The sequence below is a fragment of the Podarcis pityusensis genome, assembly GCF_964106645.2.
Source record: "Podarcis pityusensis genome assembly, chromosome: 13".
Lineage (NCBI taxonomy): Eukaryota > Metazoa > Chordata > Lepidosauria > Squamata > Lacertidae > Podarcis > Podarcis pityusensis.
Window position 1 is genome coordinate 23,443,355 of NC_138038.1, and position 21,639 is coordinate 23,464,993.

Sequence of the window (21,639 nt, forward strand, 5' to 3'; positions counted from 1 at the left end):
GTATTTCTTCTGCCAAAAAACTGAACTCACTGTTGTCAAACCTCCAGGCGATTGTGATACCTCCAATCTCAGAGTCACTAAACCTCAAAAGGAAAGTTCCATCTGGCTTGTTGATTAGCAGGTTGTGGGCTTGCTGCTTGTTGACAAAACCTAGAATAGCCCTGGAGAGAGAGGAGAGAGAGAGAGAGAGAGAGAGAGAAGTCAGACTACAAAAAGGTAAGATGTGGCTATTGCAGCCTGTAAAAGCCAGTAAAGGCAGCAAAAGGATGGGGGAATCTCACCCATCGTTCCAGTGAGGTTTCAAGTGTTTCTTCAGGACTTCCATCACCCCATCAAACCACTGCCAGAATGTGTAATTTCGTCCTGGGAGGTTCTCCTGGTTAAAGAGAAAGAACAATCAACATTCCTGCCTGTTTCTCAGTCACCCTGGGGTCTTGTAAAACAGCTGGAAGCTTTTTAGGTTTCCTTGGATCCTAAACTAATGGTTTACATAAAGTAAAGTAAATCCTTATCCAAATAAGACTTGCCACTATCACAAGTTATGGGGAGAACTAGCCATCAGTTGAGAGACACTTTTGTCTTTGGTATGTGCCTTGATGATGACCAGCTGTCACTATAGCACTTCATTGTCAAAAGACAATGCAATCTCAACTCATTTTTTCACCCAAAAGGTTCTCATGAGCTCCTTTCACAGATTAGGGACAGAGAAAGAATGACTTGCCCTGTGTTACCAAGGGAACCCAAGGCTGAGCAGGATTCTTTTTGACCAAATTTGTTTTTGTGGGTTTTTTAGAAATATATATATATTTATTTTATTAATTGCCTTCTAAACTACTATCTCAAGTCAAGTCAGTTTACACACAGAGCAAGTGAGGAAACATCCTAGCGTGGCCCAGAGAATGTCCTAAAGACTTCTGACCAGGATCCAGGATCAGAAGTCCCCAAAAACCTTTGGTACACTTTATGTGTGTGCACAGAAAGCCCTACCTACATATATGCCTAGAGTGAATTGTGGAATCTGTATAAAGATACCACAATGTGTATTTGTTAATAAGCTGGTTCAAGGTAAAGCAGTTAGCTGGATTGAAGTTTTTTAATACACCAACGGCCTAGTTTTATACAAGCCTTTCCCAAACTGGTGCCTTCTTGATGTTTTAGACTACCACTCCCATCATTCCCAGACTGAGGAAGGTTGCTTGACACAAATGCCAGTACAGTGTACCTCTACTTACGAACGTGATCCGTTTTCGGGGTGCCGCACCACGAAAAGTCCGTGAGCGCTGCTACTACGCATGCGCGAAGCGCGCAGATCACTTCTGCACATGCGGCGAACCCGGAAGTAAACACTTCCGGGTTTGCCGCGTTTGCAACCTGAAAAGCTGCAACGTGAAGCAAACGTAACACGAGGTATGACTGTAAATGAATATTGGCACATGCCTATTGTCTGGGTTCATGTAGAGAGATGTGTTCTTTCCATTTCTCCCTTACTGATTGGATCGCAAAACTGGCTGCCCCTAACAGGGCTGGCCCTAAATGGTACTGTTGCCATCCCAAGCTTTCCTTCCTCCTGCACCAGAATGAAGTGTTTCAGACAGCAGGGAGGGGAAGAAGTGAGAAAAAGAGACATAGATATGGAATGAAATATAAGTCCAGGTGGGGTGGGGTGAGCTGCGGTGATGGGAGAAGGCCTATAGGCCCTGGTACCTTGCGCCCTATCCTCAACATGGTTATCCGGCAAGTCTAGTTACTAACCAATTCCCAACTACAGTCGTACCTTGGTTGTCGAACGCCTTGGAACTTGTACGTTTTGGCTCCTGAATGCTGCAACCCCGAAGTGATGGTTCCAGTTTGCGAACGTTCTTTTGGAACCTGAACCTCTGACAGGGCTTCTGCAGCTTCTGATTGGCTGCAGGAGCTTCCTGCAGCCAATCAGAAGCTGTGATTTGGTTTTTGAATGTTTTAGAAGTCGAACGGACTTCTAGAACGGATTCCGTTCGACTCCCAAGGTATGACTGTAGAGCGCACACTCACACACCCTTACCCTGTTGAACTGGGCCCAGGAAACAGCCATGCTGTTGTAGTCTTCTAAGAGGTTCATGTTGCTATTGAACAGTTTCTGAGCCAAGAAGAGCAGGTTTTCCTTGGTGAGACCTCGGCTGCTCTGGACCTCCGATTTGAACTTCATGTTGAGGGCCTCGCACAGCTGCGACCACATCACCTTGTCGGGCACGGCGAAGGGCACACGGCCCGGCTCTGCGAAAGCATTGTCCCACAGCACCGTGGCCGTGGCGTTGTTGTCCTGGCTGCCGTGCACAATCACCACCACGGGCAGGGACAGCGTCTTCACCTGGAAGACCAACTCGTTGCCGCCAACGCTGAACTGGGATTCAAAGAGGATGGTGAACTTCTCCTCGGTCACTGACTCGGCGCCGCGTCGGTCGGAGCGCTTGATCCGCTTCAAGGACTGTGGAAAGGCGCCGTGGGAGAGGCAAGCACAGCAGCGGGGAGAGGTAGAGAAAAACAGAGCACAGGTTATCAAGGCCCTAGAAGTGATAGCCATCGCTTGCAGATAGTGGTACGAGAGAGCTATGCCATATATTGAGGCATATTAGTGGAGGGAAATACGCACAGCGTATTTCGGTCTACCTGGAGAGTTTCAGGTGCAGATTTTGGCATTTTTACCAAAGCTCGTCACATTAGAAGTGGAAATTGGATGGGGCCACTTTATAACACTCGCAAAAGGCCTGAGAACCAGAGAGCAGGGACAGGGAGGACAGGTACAAGGGAGTCCCCCCATTCAAGGCTCCATCTTGGCCCTGGCTTTTGGCTCCATATATGGCTCATTTTTCCTCTCAGAATCAGGAGGATTAATAACAGACCCTTGGTAGGAAAAATAAAAGCGGGGTGGGTGGGAATCAGTGCCGGCATCTTTGTCTTACCATGTTGCGGAAATGAGCGCTCAGAGTACCAGTCGCCTGGTGATATTCCATCACACAGCAGTTGTTCAAGATATCGCCGCTGCTCTCACTGCCAAAATAAACCAATGGTAGTTAGCAGAATATAAGCCAGTGCACCACAGGCAGTTTAATATCTTCCCATCTACATTTCTGCACCAGGACGACCCTGCTGACATTGCTTTTTCATTGCTTCAACAAAAATCTTGATTTATTTATTTTTTAACATTAGGCTAAATTTTACAAATGAATGCATGCAATCGTAGACATGGATTCTGAACGGGCTTAAATGGAATTGTCACTTTTTGCCTTGTGACCTTTCATTGCCAGCCTTGGGGGAAGGCTGCTGCCATGCCACAAAAAAGTTTGCCAGCATGTCAGCTTCCAAGAAGACCTTTTGCAACACAATGGTAGAGGATGTGAAAAGTCTGCTTGATTGGAAGAAAAACAACACATAAGAGCCCAAGAGCCATGATAGCAGCAAGGGAGCAGTCAGGAAAGGAAGCTTCTAAAGTTCTATGGACTGAAGGCTAGGATGAATTTCACACACTGGCCAAGATTTACATCTCTTAGTTCCTGAATGCCTTGCACAGGTGTGAGACACCATATATTTTTTTCAGCCCAGGGACCATATTTCCTTCTGGGCAACGTTCTGGGGGCCACATGGCAGTGGTGGGCAGGGCCAGATGCAAAAATGGGCAGAGCAAAAAATGCAAATTCTGCTTAGTTTCTGCACATACTCTCCTCTCTAGCCTCCCTCCAGGCAAGCAAGATGCATTATCAGAGTACAGTGGCACCTCAGGTTACAGACGCTTCAGGTTACAGACTCTGCTAACCCAGAAATAGTACCTCGGGTTAAGAACTTTGCTTCAGGATGAGAACAGAAATCGGACGGTGGCAGCACGGCGGCAGCGGGAGGCCCCATTAGCTAAAGTGGTACCTCAGGTTAAGGACAGTTTCAGGTAAAGAACGGAGTTCCAGAACGAATTAAGTTCTTAACCGGAGGTACCACTGTACAATGACATGTTCCAGCCAGGCAAAAAACACCTTTCAAGGATATGGAGCAAGTCTGGCAAGGGCTATGGCCTAAGAATCCCTGCCCCCTGCTCTTGTATGGAAAGAGTGAAAACATTCCCTCTACTAACTCCCCTGCTAGTATTTTCCACTTCTACTTTCTTAACAGAATTAAACTATGTACTGAAATGCAGCTCCCCTCCTTTGCGTTCCATGGCTTAGGATGAGCACAAGTGTCTGTCCTAACCTTACGAAATCACTCATAGAGTCCCTGCCACATGAGGTGTGTGAGGGTTACACATACTTGCGGGTGCTCTCATTCTTCAGGAGGGCTTTGGCCTGCTGCTCGCTGATGATGGTGGCCTTCACCTGTGGGGGGTTCATGTGGACATTTAACTTTCCACCAACCAGCAGCCTCACTGTGGCTGCAAACTTGGTCTGGGTCTTCAGCACCTGGGGAGGCTGCTTTTCAATAATAAAAGTACTGTGGAGGGAAGGGAGAAATAGAAGGAGGAACTATTTGCAAAAAAAAAACACAGGACGTTGCAAAGGAAATAATTTACATAACTAACTAGCTGCTATTACTCATTTATGTCCATGCTCTTTCCACCATGGTTGTAAAAAGTTGAAATTCCAGATGTGGAGAAAGCAGTGAGGGCACATTTGCATGATACAGGAAGGTAAATCTTAGAAGTTCAACCCCACAGTGAACACCATACTTTTTTTGCAAATAAAATGAGGAACCCACACCATAAATACAAGAGAAAACTTACACTGGTTTGAACTACCTGGCTTGCACTGTTTTTTTATGTGAGTGTATAAACTGCATACATGCATTATTATATGCTGCTGCTTACATTTTTAGTTGTCACTGCAATCTATTTCAATTTTTAAAATGTGTTTATAGCATGCTTTTATTTTTTTTATCTGAATCAGTTTATATATTTACATTAGCTACCTTGCACTCTACTGTGGAAAGGTGGGCTATACATGTGTTTAAAACAAACAAATATTGCTTATGCAACTGGCTCTGAATGCTAATGATTTGGTGTATGTACCATTCTATTTTTAATAAATTTCAATTAATATACCTTGCTGTGTATTATTAGATGGAATGACCCCACATCTCTGAACAAACAAAAGTCCATCCACACCTCGATGACTCTCCCACACAAGATTTTCCCTTCTTTCAGTAAGAATGTCCCCACCACCGCTCAAATTACCTAGTCACCAGGGCAGAAATTATGTCTGTGACGGTGGTGTTGATGTCAGCCAACATCTCTTCATTGGGCCCTGGAATGGGCAGCTGCTGACACAGATGTTCAACACGGCGCACTTGCTGGCGGTTCTGGCAGATGATCTCAGCTAGCTTCTCACACCTACAGAAAGAAGAAGCTGGTTTAGGAGCATGGGGGCGGGCAGGACGCCAAAGTGAGATGGCTCAATACAGATAGCACTTTCAGATGATGACTAGATCACTGCCAATACATCCTACCTACAACTTTGCTTAGGACATTTCAGCACACGCAGGCTCCCAAGAGTTTGAAAGTGAGTATTGTGTATTCAACACTACGTAGAGTAGAGCCATTGAAGTTAATGGACATGACTCACTTAGGTTCATTAATTTCCATGAGTCTACTCAGAGTAGGACTTGGTTGAACAACACTCATAGTGCTGCAGTAACTTGAGATTGTGTGTGTGTGTAAGTAATCTGTGGCTCAGCTACAACTCCCATCATCCTTGACCACTGGCTATGCTGTCTAGAGCTGATGGGAGTTGCAGTCCAATGACACTGGGAAGGGAACAGATTACCCAGTGAAAAAGTGCAACTATTTCATGCTCCTTCCCCAACAAAGTCACAGCCCCACCGATAATTACTTTGATCTTGTCTGGATTTAGGTTTCAGCCAGTTCACTTGTATCCAGCTTTCAACTATGGTAGCATATTGAGTAAGCTTTGCACTAATGATGTATTGGATTTCAAATGATATCCATATAAACGTGTGATGCCAAATTGTTTTATTAACTGTATGCAATTTTAATTGTGGCGTTTATTTGATATGACATGACTCCGATTTTTGTTGTTGTGTGGCCTTGTAAAGGCTAACTGCTGTTTCAACAATACATTTAAGCTGAAGCGGAGACTGCAGGATGCAACAGGACAGAGATGAATGTCATTAGCATATGAACTGCACCAACATGTCTCCAGATGATCTCAACCTGCTGTCTCATGCATATAACACAAAGCGGGGAAGAAGTTGTAATCTTGCAGAACTCTCCAAGAACTATTTGGGGAATAAGGGGCTGCATTTAGCAGCTCCCAAGTTCAGCTGAAAAAAGTGCTTTGTTTGCAATGTAAGTAGTAGCTCTTGTCACTATCAGGATGTGAAAGTTCAGTCCCTGGTCAGAGTTATTACAGATTCAGTATCTAGAGCGGAGCAGCTGGCAGCATTTTGTTGCTGCTGCCAGTGCTGCAACACTGTTGTTGCTGTTGTTTTTTGTTTTTAAATTATTAATGCTGCAATCTGCTTGATGTATGTAGAGAGTCACTTGGGAAGGGATTACATATTCCACCTCGTTCCTTGAAATTCCTCCACTGTGGCATTAGGAGGGGGCAGCTTACTGAGGGGAAAGCCTCACAAGGGAAAAGAGAGTTAGTCCAATGCCTGCCTACGTACATTTCCAGAATCGGCCATGCCCTTCACCCTAGATCCAGTTCTTGGGTTTGCTAAATAGCACATGCAGTAGTTCTACTCTGCCTGAAATCACTCCATCTGATGTAACCTGTAAGCCTCCCACCCTTATCTCAGAGCTGCACATATTCAGGCTCTGATCAGGGCTGTGTATATGCAGCAATTCTGCAGAAGCACAGAAAAGCTACAGCATATAAATTTCACTGCTTGCGGAGCAGTGAAAGCTTACCTTTCTTATTTTTTAAAAGTATGTTTCCAGCCCTTGTGGCTTTAAAGATTTTCTTGAAACATGTGTCAGGTAACTCTCAAGATGCCAGAGAGGTGGCAAAGATCAGGGGGCAGCATAGCACTTTGCCTTGTCTTACTTAAAATTTGCATATTTCAAGTTTCAATGTTAAATGATTTGTATTACCTTGGGACTGAGTTTTGATTTATTCTGGTACAGACTTCTCACAGCCTTCTCTACTGTAACTCAGTGCCCTCTGCACACAGCACGAGGAAGCTCTCTTCTCAGTTTTTATTTCGCATTCCTAAGACTGGACCCCCAACACTTAAAAAGCGTGCATCTTACATTAAGCCTTCCCCCATCACCATTCATTAAGTGTGGAACTAGTTGGGAAGCCCCGTTCCCCCTCTCACCACCACCCTGGTTCCCTCCTCACCCATCACCTACCAAGCCTGCAAGCCATCCAAAGGGCCCTCAGGGGGCCCACCATTCCCCGCTAACTGTTGCCGCCTCTTCCACTGAATCAGCTCGTCGTCCAGGATAATGGTTTGCTGCTTGCGGAGCAGTGAAAGCGTCTGCTGGTGCTTTTCAGCCAGTTCCTGTGAAGGAAGAAGAGGAGACATGCATAGAGGAGTTGCCTAGCCCAACGCTGGTGTATACGGAAGGAAGTTTGGCCAGGGCTGGAGATGGTAGAGCTCACCACACGATACTGCTGCAGTGTCTGTGCCTCACGGGTCAGCCAAGCTTCCAGCGATACCTTCCTCTGCTGCAAAGTAGACTCGCGGGCCATGCGCTCCTGGGGGCTTAGCTGGGCTAGCTGAGCAAACTGGGCTGGGAAGGGAAAGGAAAGGAGAGAGTATTAGGCTCCCTCCTGGGTCTCCCTCATAATCCCCACCTGCAAGACAGGGGTGCCTCAAATCCAGCCCTGTCTCCTCAGCTGCTTATCGCTCTGTGCTTCAACAGATAAGCCTAGGGACATGGGTCATGTTGTGCAGATGCCTAATTATTGTCTTCCAAAGCAACAACTCTATTCCAAACTTAAAAATGGAAAGTGTAATGCTGGTGGACAACAAAAAGAGGTTCAAAGACTCTCTCAAGGCAAATATTTTAAAATGTAGTATAAACACCAGCAACTGGGAAACACTGGCCTGCGAGCGCTCCAACTGGAGAACAGCCTTTACCAAAGGTGTCATGGGTTTTGAAGATGCTCGAACTCAGGACGAAAGGAAGAACTGTGCTAAGAGGAAGGCACAATTGGCAAACCCTCACCATGATCAACTCCCACCCGGAAACCTATGTCCCCACTGTGGAAGGACGTTTGGATCCAGAATTGGCCTCCACAACCCCTTACGGACTCACTGTTAAAACCATGTTCATGGAAGACAATCTTACTCGGCTACAAGTGATTGCCAAAGAAGAAGAAGAAGAAGAAGATCCCAAGTCACATTGTTGGTCCATCTAGCTCTGGACTGGCCACCCTTCTACTGCTAGTGGTTCTCCAGTGTTTCAGAACAACATCTTGAGATGCCAGGGATTGAACCTGGGACATTCTGCATGTAGAGCACATTATAGCCCTTCCTTCAGCTTTGCAGAATGACCTACTACTTGCCTCCTCTTCCACATACACACACCTTGTACGCGATGGCTTTCTTGGTACTGGATGATGAAGTACTCCTGCGTCTGCTGAAGCCTCTTCAGCTGGTTCTCAGTGTCCTGAGTAACAAGGCGCAGCTCCTCAAAGGTCTGGTTGATCTGCAGGTGCTTCTGAGACAGGGCATCAGCCAGATTGCTAGCTGGCGAGGGACTCTACAGGTGAAAGGAGAGAAAGTTATTGCTGCAGGCAGAGCAGAACTGCTAGACCAGGGCATGGGAAACAGGCACCCTTCCTAAGACTATGAGCTGCAACACACAACTTAGCTCTACTCAGAGCACACCCTTTGAAAACAATGAACTTAAGTTATTCATCTGCCCTGAGTAGAAGAGCATTGGATGCAGCCCTTCATCCTACTCACATCTGTAGCCTCTCGCACCAGGCGCTGCTCGTGGTAAAGGATGTGTCTGATGCAGCGCACCAGTTCCATAGGGCAGCGTTCGTACGTATTCTGTAAAGAGAGAGAGAGAGAACAAACAGGCTGAAGTGTTGAGGGTAGAACAAGTCGGGAGAATCAGCTAGTAGCTCCACAGCCCATTCACCCATGAGGAATCCTGAGTGCAGCTTCTCTCTGCTGCCCTCCATATTGCCCTCCCTTCCCATCACTGACAGACAAGCCACTGGAACCCACCTGCAGCTGGGTGGCATAGTGGCCCAGTTTGATCTTCAGAAGGAAGCCGTCCTCGCCCACCTGGTGGTCCGCTTTCTTCTGCAGCTCCTGGATCAGTCCCTCCAACAACTGTGTGGCCTTGGCACCCTCCTGGGGATTTTCCGGGTCGATGGAGTCCCTACCAGTTGGGGTACAGACCAGGTGTACATTTATCAATTCCAGAGAGCAGCCCGTGCACACCTGCCAACCATTATCTGCCTTATCCAGAACATTAGAAGGTAAGAGGGAGAAAACTGACCACCTCCAGACTTTCAAACGAGGACAGAAATCCTCTGTCATGCAGCAAACCCATGACTTTGTACATTGTGTTCATTTATTTTAAAGAACTACAACCCCCCTTGATTTCTTACAATCACTGAACTAAATTTAAATTCATGTGTCATTCAAAGGAAGGGATTTGAAAGCGTATAAAAGTTTTTTCACTTACCACTCTGACAAAAAGGCCAATTCAATGTATATAAAAATACAACACTAAAAAGGAACAGTAAGTTTTTTTTCCTCCTGCAAGGCATTCTCAGCATCCTCCCACCTTTGAAACGTACATGGCACGTGTATATATATGTAATCAAACCAAATGCTGGTTTAGCCATCAGTCTTATCCTTCCTTGAATACTTCCACCAGACTGTCTGGTTTTTTTTTTAACCTATTATTTTTAAATGCTGCACGTACATCTGTTTAACTGAAATATCCATCACTTAAAACAAAAGGCACAATCCATTTTAAAATAGTTGCAGAACTGCTCTGCGGTGGGGAAGAAGTGGGTTGGTGATGCGACACGCACTAGCCAATCAGCTCCATCCATAGAGAGAAAATTGTTGGAACAGAGATGGCAAGTGCCTTTCTGGAGCAGTCTCACCCACTGAAATAATGCTATGTCTGTTCACATGCGAAGTGGATGAAGAAACAAAAACTCAGAAGCAGTGAAAGGAAACTGTATGCTATGGAAAGCTGTGATTGCAAGGTGGAAGTAGCAGTTATCAGTTAGGGCCCCTCCAAATTCATGGGGTGTTTGTGTTTGGTTTTGTGTGTGTGTACTGTAATATGCCATGGATGCTATAATACAGCACCAGTGAAGAATTTATACTGGACCGTCCACACATAATTCTGCTTTATTAGTTGTTCCCTAATGCTTCTCCACTGTTACCACATTATTGCTGTCTAGAGGGCCACCTTTGTGCCACAGAACTGCAAAATCAGGACAATAAAATAAACTGGAACACCTTTGGTCTAATAACAGGACTTCAGCAGGAGGTCACAGGTCATGCACTGATTGGAAAACGAAGCAGGATGTCTGCACCAAAACTTTTGTTGGAGGCACAAACAGTAATAGAAAGCGGGGTTATGTACAACTGCCCTAAAAATATCATGAGCACCATGAATGCACAAGAAAAAGGATGTCTGGAGAAGCCTGGCTCTATGGCACTCAATCAAAAGGGCTGCTCTACGGTAAAGAAATGTTCTGAAAGGAAGCTGACTGCCCAACAATGGCACACTTCCAAAAAGAACAGGAAAATTGAAAGAAGGGTACCAGTGGCGATTACTGGTTAGGTGGGTACCACCAACCATCTCCAGTAGCTGTGAGATACTACTTCAAGCAGATCCAGAAGGAAAAACTGGTGACTGAAGGAAGAATGTGTAAGTGCTTTATAAGTTGGGATGAATCAGGGACACTTGGGAGGCACATGGATCAGGCCTGGAAAAGCCAATGCATGCTGTCAGTGGTGTGAACCAGAAGATTTGCCAGTATCCCATCCCACCACATTCCTCTGCAAGGCTGAAGATGGTCCTGGACAGCCAGGCCTTGCGCTCACCTACCATGGCTGGCTCTCAATCCACTGCGAGAGGTAATGGCGGACCTCGATGGGAAAGTGCTGCCCATACAGGGCCTGCATCTGCCGCAGGGCATCCCCCTGGAGTTGCTGCGCTTGAATCCACACCGCCATGGCTCAGGACCTGACAGGGAGGGAGACTTGTTAAAAGAAGGGGACGCCATGCATAGAGCTTCTGACTCATGCACACTTAAGGCTGCATATACCCAAATCGCCCCAACCTCCAGTGGCTGGAGAACTTCCAATTATAGTAACAAAGCCAGACACATCAAGGACGTCTTCCTCATATAACTCAAGAGCAAACACTTGACATACCTGGATTCTTTTGGAAATACTGCATTGTTTGTTGTATCTTAATCCTCTACCCTTCTTTCCAAAGGACGGATTAAGGAGAGATGAGAGAGGGTATGGGTGTAGTAGGGCAAGCTTTAATTAAGAGGATTGCAGCAATGAAATTCCAGGCTTAAAATGAGCAATCTTATAAAGTGGCTTGGGAAACAAGACCTTCCTGCCTCCTTCCTTATCTGTAAAATGGGAATTATAAACCTCCTACCAGGTTTATTGTGATCAGTGTGACAATGGACCTCAACACAGTATGAAGTGCTGTGACACAACCCTGGCCAGAAGCTCTACTTAGGTCTCCTGAGGCTCAAACTTCCAAACACCACCTTTGGGCACAAAAGCAGCCAGGAGACATGACTTTATGGCAGAGAACCAGCTGCCTGCACATCTCCCAATCAGGGCCCCACACTTCAAATGCACTTCCTTCCAAGTAAAAGCAGCAGCATTACGCCCACTTTTGAACAGTGTAATGTGTAGCTTGGCCCTCAGTGGGTAGATTGTTGAAGCTAGGAGGTACTGTCCAGTAGCATATGGCAGGTGACTTTGCGAGGTAGGTCAGGATGTAGAATTAGGTTGTGCCTAAGGGGAGGAAGCAGGCTGTGGTGATTAAAAGCACTTTGCACATACCAGATACACCTCCTTTATTATTACTTCACATTGCCTCATATTGAGCACTGGCAATGAGGGGGGCAGGGAAATATCTGACAAGGGCCATGAATTAGTTTTTTTCAGCCAGAAAAGATAATTGATGGTGTTTCTTAACACGTTTTGCTGGAAAAATCCTTCCGCCATTGAAAGCTGGTGGAAAGGAAGTGGAAACACCCACTGCTTGCAAGTTTGGAGAGAGCTGCAGAGGGAAACCAGCGGATGAGAAATAACTTCCTCAAAAAGTGAATGGCTCACTCAAATTCTGAAAATGAAGTGAGTCAGAGGTCATAGAGTTGGAAGGCATGCTGAGGATCATCTAGTCCAACCCCCTGGAATGCAGGAATCAAGGCTACTTTGAAGCTATGAGGCCTCTGGTGTGAAAATTCCTTCTCCCTAATTTGAGATCTGTGGAAGGTTATTGCGGCTCCTCAATGGGGCAAGTGGTATATGTGTGTATGACTATGCTCATACATAGGCACTCTGTTGGTTACGACTTTACATATTCCGGGCCTGAACTCTGAAGCTAAGGCAAATGAAGCTGGCGGTTTGCATTCACCTTGATTTGTGTTTTTAAAAATCTGTATTGACATCTAAAAGAACAGTAAGGGCACCTTCTCTTAGAATGGGCTCATGGGCCAGAATCACCACTCTCTAAGCACTTTTTTTTTTGGGTGGCCCCAGAGGAACCCACTGAATTTGCTTGTGGCAGAAGTGTCTGCCTGACTGGTGGGATTGTTATTGTACTGATTCCAACAATGGGGATGTTCTTCTTTCTCCAGCACTCAGGAAACAGGAAGGAACACCGAGATGTAGGACCCAGTGCTGGGATCCCCAGTGTGGCACTTGTGGGCACTACAGCACTATCAGACACCCCCATATTGCTTGCCAATGACCCCTGTCCTGCCCAATTTTATGTTTAGTCTTAATTGAGGATTTATTTTTTGCCTTGTTTGTCTGCCTGCTTTTTTTGGTCTGTTTTCTATTGTTATGGGATGTATGTGTTTATCCTGTTGGGGGGGGGGTTCATCACCAACTTTTATTCTATGAAATGGGCACTTTGCGGTGCTTGTAACAGATTTTTAGATGTCCCAGTATGGCCCTTGGCTAGACTGGGGACCCCTGAGCTAGTGGGCAGCAAATGAAGCGTTTCGAGGCTTTTTAGCTTGGGGTGGGTGGGTAGGAAGGCAACTGAAGGACAAACAGCACTTTTCATTCGGAGATTCACGCATGAGCAATCTCTTAATGGGAACACCTGTGTGGTTTTTAATAAATGCAGGCATGGAGAGCCTGCTAATATGATTGGGCAAGGATACGCGTTAAGCTTTCCTTTCACCATTTATTGATCTAAACCACCACCCTCGCCAAGTTGTTAATTTTGCCCACTGTTCGTTCTATGGAATGGAAAAACTTTCCCAAACAAATTACCGCCCCCACTGTGGTTGCATTTAGCAAAAAGAACCCCGTACAGCGGGAGACCAATTATAGTTCTCCCATTGTGTTTCCTCATTCAAGGTACTTATACCTCACTTTTCAAAGCAAGGAGCCTTCGTGAAGTGACTTAGAAAGTCAAGTTCTGCCTCCGTAGTTGGAGGCAGTAATGCTTCTGAATACCAGTTTGCTGAAAACTCTAGGATGTGAGAGTGACCTGGTGCTTCAGTCCTGTTTGCAAGGTTTCCCACAGGCACCTGGCTAGGCACTATGAGAACAAAATGCTGGGCTGGATCGGCCACTGGCTGGATTCAGCAGGGCTTCTTCTTATGCAAACCTCAGAGGCTGCTCAAGATGACTTAACAGAGTGGCTGAGTCAGCTCTGCATTTCCAGCCTTCTGCACACACCAGCTGGGGTGGGAGATATGTGGGGAAGTGGGCAGGCAAATCACTGCAGCTGCCTGGACCTGGTGCAGTGACTGGGCCCGAATTGGGCCCAGAGCCATCACATGGTGGCTGTAGGACCATTGAGCTCAGCCCCTCACTGCAACAACCCATCCTGGGTCCCTCTGCTAGCCGCGGGAGTCCTGATGACAGTACAGTGGTACCTCGGGTTAAGTACTTAATTCATTCCAGAGGTCTGTTCTTAACCTGAAGCACCACTTTAGCTAATGGGGCCTCCTGCTGCTGCCACCGCGCCACTGGAGCATGATTTCTGTTCTCATCCTGAAGCAAAGTTCTTAACCTGAAGCACTATTTTTGGGTTAGCGGAGTCTGTAACCTGAAGCATATGTAACCTGAGGTACCACTGTACTTCTATACCTTCTCGCCATGTTCAACAGGAGGAAACGGGAACTGTGTGTCAGAAAAGTGGCACTGGCATCGCTCCCACAGGCAGAGGCCAGCAGGTCTGGGCAGAGGGAGACCTATGTGCAATCCGGCATGAAGGGGAATTGGGTTTGTGCCCTTGCAATATTATGAACAAGTACAAATAAATAAAAAAATCCATACGAGTTTAAATCTGATTAATACTAGTGTAGTTTAGCAATGACATTATAAGAGGTTTACAAAATTCTAAACACTGGGGTGGAGGGGGAACAGATGGAGGAAAATCTCTTTCTCTCTAACACTTGGGATGTCATCTTGACATTGATCGATTGGATTGAAAAAGAAGTACTCCTTCATGAAACGCATAATCAACTTTAACGGAATGCGTTACCACAAGAGCCTAACTTGGGCGTTTGAAGGACATATGGAGGAAGAAAGTGTGGAGAGGCTGCAGAGCCACTTGTGTCAAGATGCTCTGCCTTGTCCCCCACCAGCTCCACCTCTACCCTTCACAGGAGCACTGGCTAGAGAATGAGTGAACACAGAACATTGCCTTACACAAAGTCAGACCACTGGTCCAACTGGCTCAGTCATGCCTACACCGACCAGCAGGGGCTGTCAAGGGTTTCAGACAAGGGACTTTCCCAGCCCCGCCGCAAGATGCTGGGGATTGAACCCAAGGCCTTTCAAATGAAAAGATAATGCTCTACCACTGAGCTATGGCCTGTATAAAGGTAAAGGTAAAGGGACCCCTGACCATTAGGTCCAGTCATGGCCAGTCATGGGGTTGCGGCGCTCATCTCCCTTTATTGGCCGAGGGAGCCGGTCATGTGGCCAGCAGGACTAAGCCGCTTCTGGCAAACCAGAGCAGTGCACGGAAACGCCTTTTACCTTCTCGCCGGAGTGGTACCTATTTATCTACTTGCACTTTGATGTGCTCTCAAACTGCTAGGTTGGCAGGAGCTGGGACCAAGCAACGGGAGCTCATCCCGTCACGGGGATTCGAACCGCCAACCTTCTGACTGGCAAGTCCTAGGCTCAGTGGTTTAACCCACAGCGCCACCCGCGTCCCTTATGGCCCGTATAGAAGCTGATAATCCGAAGGAGGATTCTTCACGTTTTCAGCTGAACACACTTAGTAGAATCCTCTCCCCTGTGCACTATCAGGGTTCCCAATCAGAGAGGATTTGAAGTGTGTTCAGCCAAACATGCAAAAAAAGCCCCCCTCAGACTTCCCCACACAACGCATGACGGCTGAAGGTAGAACCAATGAGGAAGTTGGGGGGGGGGAAGCAGGGTTGGTGTGCATGGCCCCACAACACTTCTTTTCCTCCCATGTGTTGTTTGAATGCCCTGAGATTTTAAGAAATGGGATCATGCAAATTCACAGAGGTCAAGTTTATCCGTAAGCTATGAAGCTGTGACAGCTAAATGAAACACCCATGTACAAAGGCAGTGTGCATCAATATCAGGTGCCAGAGTGGGGAGGATGGGAGGAAGGGCAGAGCAAAGTTACGGACTTTGCAGGGTCTTATGGCTTGGCTGCTGTTAGAAGAATAACGCTGGGGGAATGGGCTGTTTGGTCTACTCCAACAACCCCATTCTTCTGCGGATCCTGGGAGCTCACTTACAGTCAGACACCTAACCCACAAGAACAAGAGTGTGATGATAGACTCAGCTCTACCACTGGATCTATGGATGCTATTTTGGGCAGTGAGACTTCCCAACCACTACAAGTTAGTGCCAGCTTCTATTTCGGCCCTGGGCAGCACTCAAGCATGGCAGTTTATTTTGGGCTGTTGGGTATTCAAGTTGGTGTGTGCACTTTATAGCAGGAATAACAAATGCAAGCATAGTAAGGACAGATGGGGGGGGGGGGAAGGCCTATTTAAATAAAAGCAAAGCTCTGCTCTGTCTCGTTCGGATCCAAAGCCTGACAGGCCAGATTCAGTGGCTGGAATCCTAGGAGATGATGCAATGGTAACTGAAAAGGAGGTACAGTGTGTGTGTTTGTCTAAGAGAGCGAGAGAGAACAAACTGGGCAATTATTGGCCACAGAAGCACACGACATACTACCGCTGGTTCAGAAATTTTAAAAATGCAAGTGCCTTTCATGCCAAAGGGCAGCCTGGGATAGAACAAGCTGGACTGACAAATGTGAAATGACCGACTAGTGTGACACACCTCTGCTTCCACTGTATCAACAGGCTGCAAATGGTAAATGAAGCAAATGTTTCTCTGTAGTGTAATCGCTGCCTTCTTTAGGCATACTTTGCATGCCATAGCTTAGCTGCAGTGCTGTGAACGCATTCTGCCCAAAAGAAGATGAACTCTGAACTTTACTCTCCGCTGTGCATGACATACAGCCCCCCAAAAATAAATTTATCCACATTCCTAGTTCCTACATGGACCTGCCTGGCTGTTTATATTTCCCTTGGAGACCCTGCTCAATGCTCACCATCTAAAGTGAGGTGGGCAAGGCCTTTCGAGTTGTGGCACTCCAGAAAACTCCCAGAGAAGTCTGCCTTATGCCATTCTCACACACCCCCACTCCAGCGTTAGCTAAACATCTTTTTATTTGCTCAGGAATGCTATTTCTGAGATCATTTTGTTCTAATTTTACTAACTGCTTGGTGCAATTTCTTGATACATGTTTTATTTTATTTATCCTATTTTATGTTACATATATACTGCTCTGAAAACAATGATTGAAGACCACATAATAGATCTGTGTAGGTATGGATGGAAGAGATGGAAACTCCAAGCCTTCTCTTTGCTCTGAAATGCCCCAATATGAGAGAGAAACTACACTACTCCAGGAACAGGCATCATTTGATGGAATGCAAAAAGAGACTTATTCCAAGTTTTTCCCTAGCAAGTTATGAACCTGACAAAGGCTTAGAAAGTGGTACTTCCAATGCCATAGCCTTTTCCTCCCCTTTCAGCTCTGTAGGAATGCTCTGCCCACCTCCCCCTGCCCTTTTTAAAAAATGTCAGATTCTAACTTCATTGGGTGGGGGGCGGGATAAGGAAACATCTCGTAAAGGACCTATTGCCTGCCTTGGAAAGACAGACCTTTTACTGTATGCAATTTCACCATATAAAAAAATGCCCCAGAATCCAACAGCAATGGCACAGGAACTGAAAAGGACATACAGCTCATACTTTTGATAGTCACTTTTGCAGATCACCAGCTGATTTGACCACGTGCTGCTAACTTCAGCATGTCACCTTTTTTTCACGCATCATGCATCACCATCACCTCGTTCTCCTTGCCTCTACAAAGCCAACCACCCACCAATTACAGAAGCAAATCCCATGCACTCTATTAAGCAAGGCCTACAATAGCAACAGTAGTGTTCCCACCTTGCCTCTTGATGTGAAGGCTGGAGAACAGGGAATTGACAAGATCATAGAATTGTAGAGTTGGAAGGGACCTCGAGGGTCATCTAGTTCAACGCCCTGCAAAGATGAAGAGAATAAAAGCATTAGAGCAGAGCTTTCCAAAGTTTTCATATTGATGATACACTTTTTTTTTTAGGCATGCATCATTTCGCGACACAGTAATTCAGTTTTACTAGCAAACCAGAGTTTAAACTAACCGTTTTCCAATGCCAGGAGCATTTGCACGACACACCCACACACTACAGCCAAAACACTAACATGTCGCGACACATGATTTGGACAGCTCTGCGTTAGAGGGAGAATCATGACCGCAAGACAAAGGGGAAGGAAGATAGCTACTCCCAAGGAGGAAGAGGGGCTGCAGTAGGGTCTGACAGAAGCAGGGCAAGATCAGTTAAAAAAAACAAAAACCTAATAATTTTTAAAAGCATGTTCAAATTAAGAAGAGATTCCAAAGCAAGGTTAAGAAAGAAGTAAAATCCACTCAGTTGTTGCAGGATCAAGACTGAGCCTGCCAACGTCCCGATCCTTGGAGAAGAAAAATAAAACTTCTGGGCCATTATAGTGCTTCTCAGCTTCTGACAGGTTTAGTACTTTCGTCATGATGTGAAGGAAAACACACTCAGTGTGAAGTGTGATACCCAGCTCATTAATTGTACGAAGGCCACATGTGAAAGAGAACTGAAAGAACCCTCTTGGGTTTTCTGTGCTTGATCAACCAAATCCACATTGTTATACCACTGCTACCCTCCCATGACTGCTGTGCCTTTAAAGAGCGCGTTTGCAAAAATAAAAATAAAAAAAATGTGGCACATGCAGATATACCCAGATACGGTTGCACCTATACCACTGCTGTCTTGTCATCCGATTCCATTTCTATATGATACCATCAGATATACATTATATATTAGATAATGGTGGTAATTGTTTCGGTTCTGGCTCAGCTCTTTCAATGCTTGTTAGATATACAGTCTCCCCGCCCCCCTTGTCAGTCACCACACACAGCTTGACAACTGGGGACACCCAAAAAGGGTAGCAAGCAGGCTCTTTACCTTGCTTCGCAACTGTATCTTGGCCACAGGTTTGCCCCTGGAGTACCAGTGACTGAACACCATGGGTAGGCAAACTAAGGCCCGTGGGCCAGATCAGGCCCAAGTGCCTTCTGGATCCGGCCCATGGATGGTCCAGGAATCGCTGCATGGTTCACCAGAACGCACATTCTTTCCCTCTCTGTCAACCCTCCCTCTCCCTCACACGGCAGCAGCGCCTCCTCCCTCCTCCTGGCTTCTCCCCGCCCTGCCTAAAGGAGGAAGGGGGCTGGGCTTTGTTGGTGCCAGCAGCAGCAGCGCTCGAGCGGCTGCCATTTTAAGCAGCTCCCCTCTGGAGCCCTTTCGCGCGCCACTCAGCATCCCGCCGCTCGCAAGACACAGGTAAGCAGCCACCGGGGCGTGTGGTGCTCTTGCATCGTTTTTGGTTTCCCCCCCAAAATATAGTCTGCCCCCCCCATGGTATTCAGCAGGGGTCAGCAAACTTTTTCAGCAGGGGGCCAGTCCCCTGCTGAAAAAGTTTGCTGACCCCTGCTGAATACCATGGGGACAGACCATTGTGATAAACTTCCTTCCCAGTCTCCTCAGCCACAGGTTTCTCCACCTTTCACATGTACAACGTAATTGTTAGCCCTCTCATGCTGCTACTGTCATAGGGGAAACCCATGCCTAATATGCTGTGGAAGCAAATGTGAGTCTGGGCTGGAAACTCTCTGGGAACATTGTGCTGGGGGAAAACCACACACACCAAGTTGTTCAGTTACGCCAATTCACAGCAGTCACTGAAAGCAAAAGTAGCGAGCCTTGAGTCACGAGCCACAAAGTGACTCCAAACTGCAAAAAACAGGAAAACGAAACGAAGCTTTTAATATTGGAGCATTACCAAAAACAACAACCTACGCCAAAGGAAAGTCCTCATTACCCCGTAGAGAACTCAGCAATCGGTCCATGTATCGGGAAGCGTGATCTATATTGAAAATGTGTCAGGGCTTAGAAACCCCAACAAGACTAGTACATGATTAAAAGCCATCCTGTTCCACAAGCACTTTTACACAGGGAGAACTGTCACAGCCCTAATAGCTAATAAGGTAGAAATTATATGCCATTAGTTCATCTACAATTGTTGTCATATAGCTAGCCCTCTGTGCCCCAGTGGTTTGCCACAATTTTTGCCTGAATCCAGTTAATTCAGAACCAACCCGCACATCAACAAGTACATTTCTAATCACCTTTTTTTTAAAAAAAAAAGCCACAGCAATGCCAGAACCACAGACATGTTTTTTCTACGCAAAGTAGCAGAACAGCCCTCCTGCATGGAGATGGGGGTGACAAAAGATAACAACGTGCGCCAGCCTTAAGTTGCACACAGGCAGACAATGTGTGCTGTGTGGTGACTTGGAGTGGGAGGTATAAACAGTGCAAAGACATTGCTCTAAGCTAGCGAAGATCAACCCTTTTAAGGCACAGAAGAACCCCCAGTTGATTGGAAGCCCTGCCTATGAATTGGGCACAGGTGAAATGGGAAGCCTCCCTGGTTCAAACTGCCCCACCCCCCTTATGTTACCCTCTCCTGGTTCTATGCCTGTCTAGGACTGGAAAAACCGAAGATTTGTTGAGCAGCAGGCAGGATAGCAGGTTACATTAGTGGGTCTTAAGTTTGCACGCCTGTGCCAGATGGCTGTGAGAAACGAGTCTCCTAGAAGCAACCTGGGCCCCAGTTCTTGCTGCTGCTGCTGCTGCTGCTTCTCCAGCTGCCCCCTGACAGGAAGACGCAATTTCCTTCCAGAAAATCAGCTGCCTCTAGTAAACCAGCTTCCTCCCACTCAACGTTTAACAGAAATATTCACCCACATGCTTGTACTGCCTGGGAGACAAATGCACCATACTAGGAACTTCTGGATTCGTTGTAACAGAAGACTGGATTCAGTTCAAATACAGAACAACTTCAAAACATGGGGATAAACAAAAGTTACCCTGGGTACCGTGCACCCAAGGGAAACCCGCCCCCAAAACAAATTCAAGAAAATGCAGATTTTGTACTTTACCTAGCCATCCTGGTGAGCAGGGATGCCCTTCGGTTCAAGAGAAATAGACCTGGGCTTGGATCCAGAGATATGCAGGTGGTAGGCAGATTACTTTCCTGTCTCCTGTGTGCCCTGGCAGCCTTCTGAATCCAGTAAAAGACTCTTCTGACGGTTGGGGGGAACTCACCGGAATTGAGTGGGTTGTGGCAAGAGGGTTTTGTGTGTGTTACAGATAAATGAATAACTTGAGTGGAGCTCTCTCTTATGGGTGATAATTCCACATGATTTTTGGCATTCCCTTGTGTCTCATTTCCCCACAAAAATTCCCATTAAGAGAATTTTCAGAGGGGCTGGATAGGTCTCCTTTCAGGATCATTTCTCTAAAAGCCAATTACTATTGATGTAGCCAATGTGGTTATTGGACTCCCATCTCCCCTGGTCAGCGTGGACAACCACAATGGAGGACACTCATGTTTGTTACCCCTGCTTAGATAACAAAAAAAAATGGAGGACACCATACTCTGAAGTACCTAGCTTTTGTTGACTAATATGGACAGACAAAGGCAGTTATCCACAGGAGAAACATGCACAGGGTCTACAAACCCATTGCTGCACAATTTGTAAACTTCTTTTGTTTTTTTGAAGAAAGGCAAAAGGCCCAGTGCATCTGAAGAGGCTTTTTCGAAAGCAAACCCTGAAGAGGCTTTTCAAACCACCAGTCCCTAAGGATCAGGATCAGTTCCAACAAAGCTGGAGGGCACTTGGTCCAATCTCTGAAAGTTGTGAACTTCATCCTTATTAGTCAGTTCATCTGTACACAAAGACCTGATTCCACTGGGTAACTTAAGCAGACTAACTTAGCTGAGATACGATTCCAGCTA

At 46.3% G+C, this 21,639-nt stretch overlaps 1 protein-coding gene and 1 long non-coding RNA gene across 8 annotated transcripts in view; one reads left to right on the top strand and one right to left on the bottom strand.

The window, feature by feature from the left end:
* LOC308462149 overlaps window positions 1-21,639 on the top strand; it is a 182,916-nt gene that overhangs the window by 70,734 nt on the left and 90,543 nt on the right. The window lies entirely within an intron of this gene.
* Window positions 1-21,639, bottom strand: part of LOC308462038 (signal transducer and activator of transcription 5B) — a 67,386-nt gene that overhangs the window by 9,105 nt on the left and 36,642 nt on the right. For 3 of the 7 annotated variants that reach the window (XM_080979320.1, XM_080979318.1, XM_080979319.1), the window contains 13 exons: window positions 17,650-17,745; window positions 11,024-11,161; window positions 9,169-9,325; window positions 8,899-8,988; window positions 8,518-8,692; window positions 7,587-7,717; window positions 7,334-7,485; window positions 5,192-5,347; window positions 4,273-4,452; window positions 2,940-3,027; window positions 2,042-2,464; window positions 282-376; window positions 31-161 (listed from right to left, as the gene is read on the bottom strand). In XM_080979320.1, coding sequence (XP_080835446.1) covers window positions 31-161; window positions 282-376; window positions 2,042-2,464; window positions 2,940-3,027; window positions 4,273-4,452; window positions 5,192-5,347; window positions 7,334-7,485; window positions 7,587-7,717; window positions 8,518-8,692; window positions 8,899-8,988; window positions 9,169-9,325; window positions 11,024-11,151 — 1,906 coding nt within the window. In that variant the 5' untranslated portion in view covers window positions 11,152-11,161; window positions 17,650-17,745. Of the gene's footprint in view, window positions 1-30; window positions 162-281; window positions 377-2,041; window positions 2,465-2,939; window positions 3,028-4,272; window positions 4,453-5,191; window positions 5,348-7,333; window positions 7,486-7,586; window positions 7,718-8,517; window positions 8,693-8,898; window positions 8,989-9,168; window positions 9,326-11,019; window positions 11,162-17,649; window positions 17,746-21,639 lie in introns of those variants that run through there. The other 4 variants (XM_080979323.1, XM_080979322.1, XM_080979321.1 and 1 more) reach the window with 2 other exon arrangements.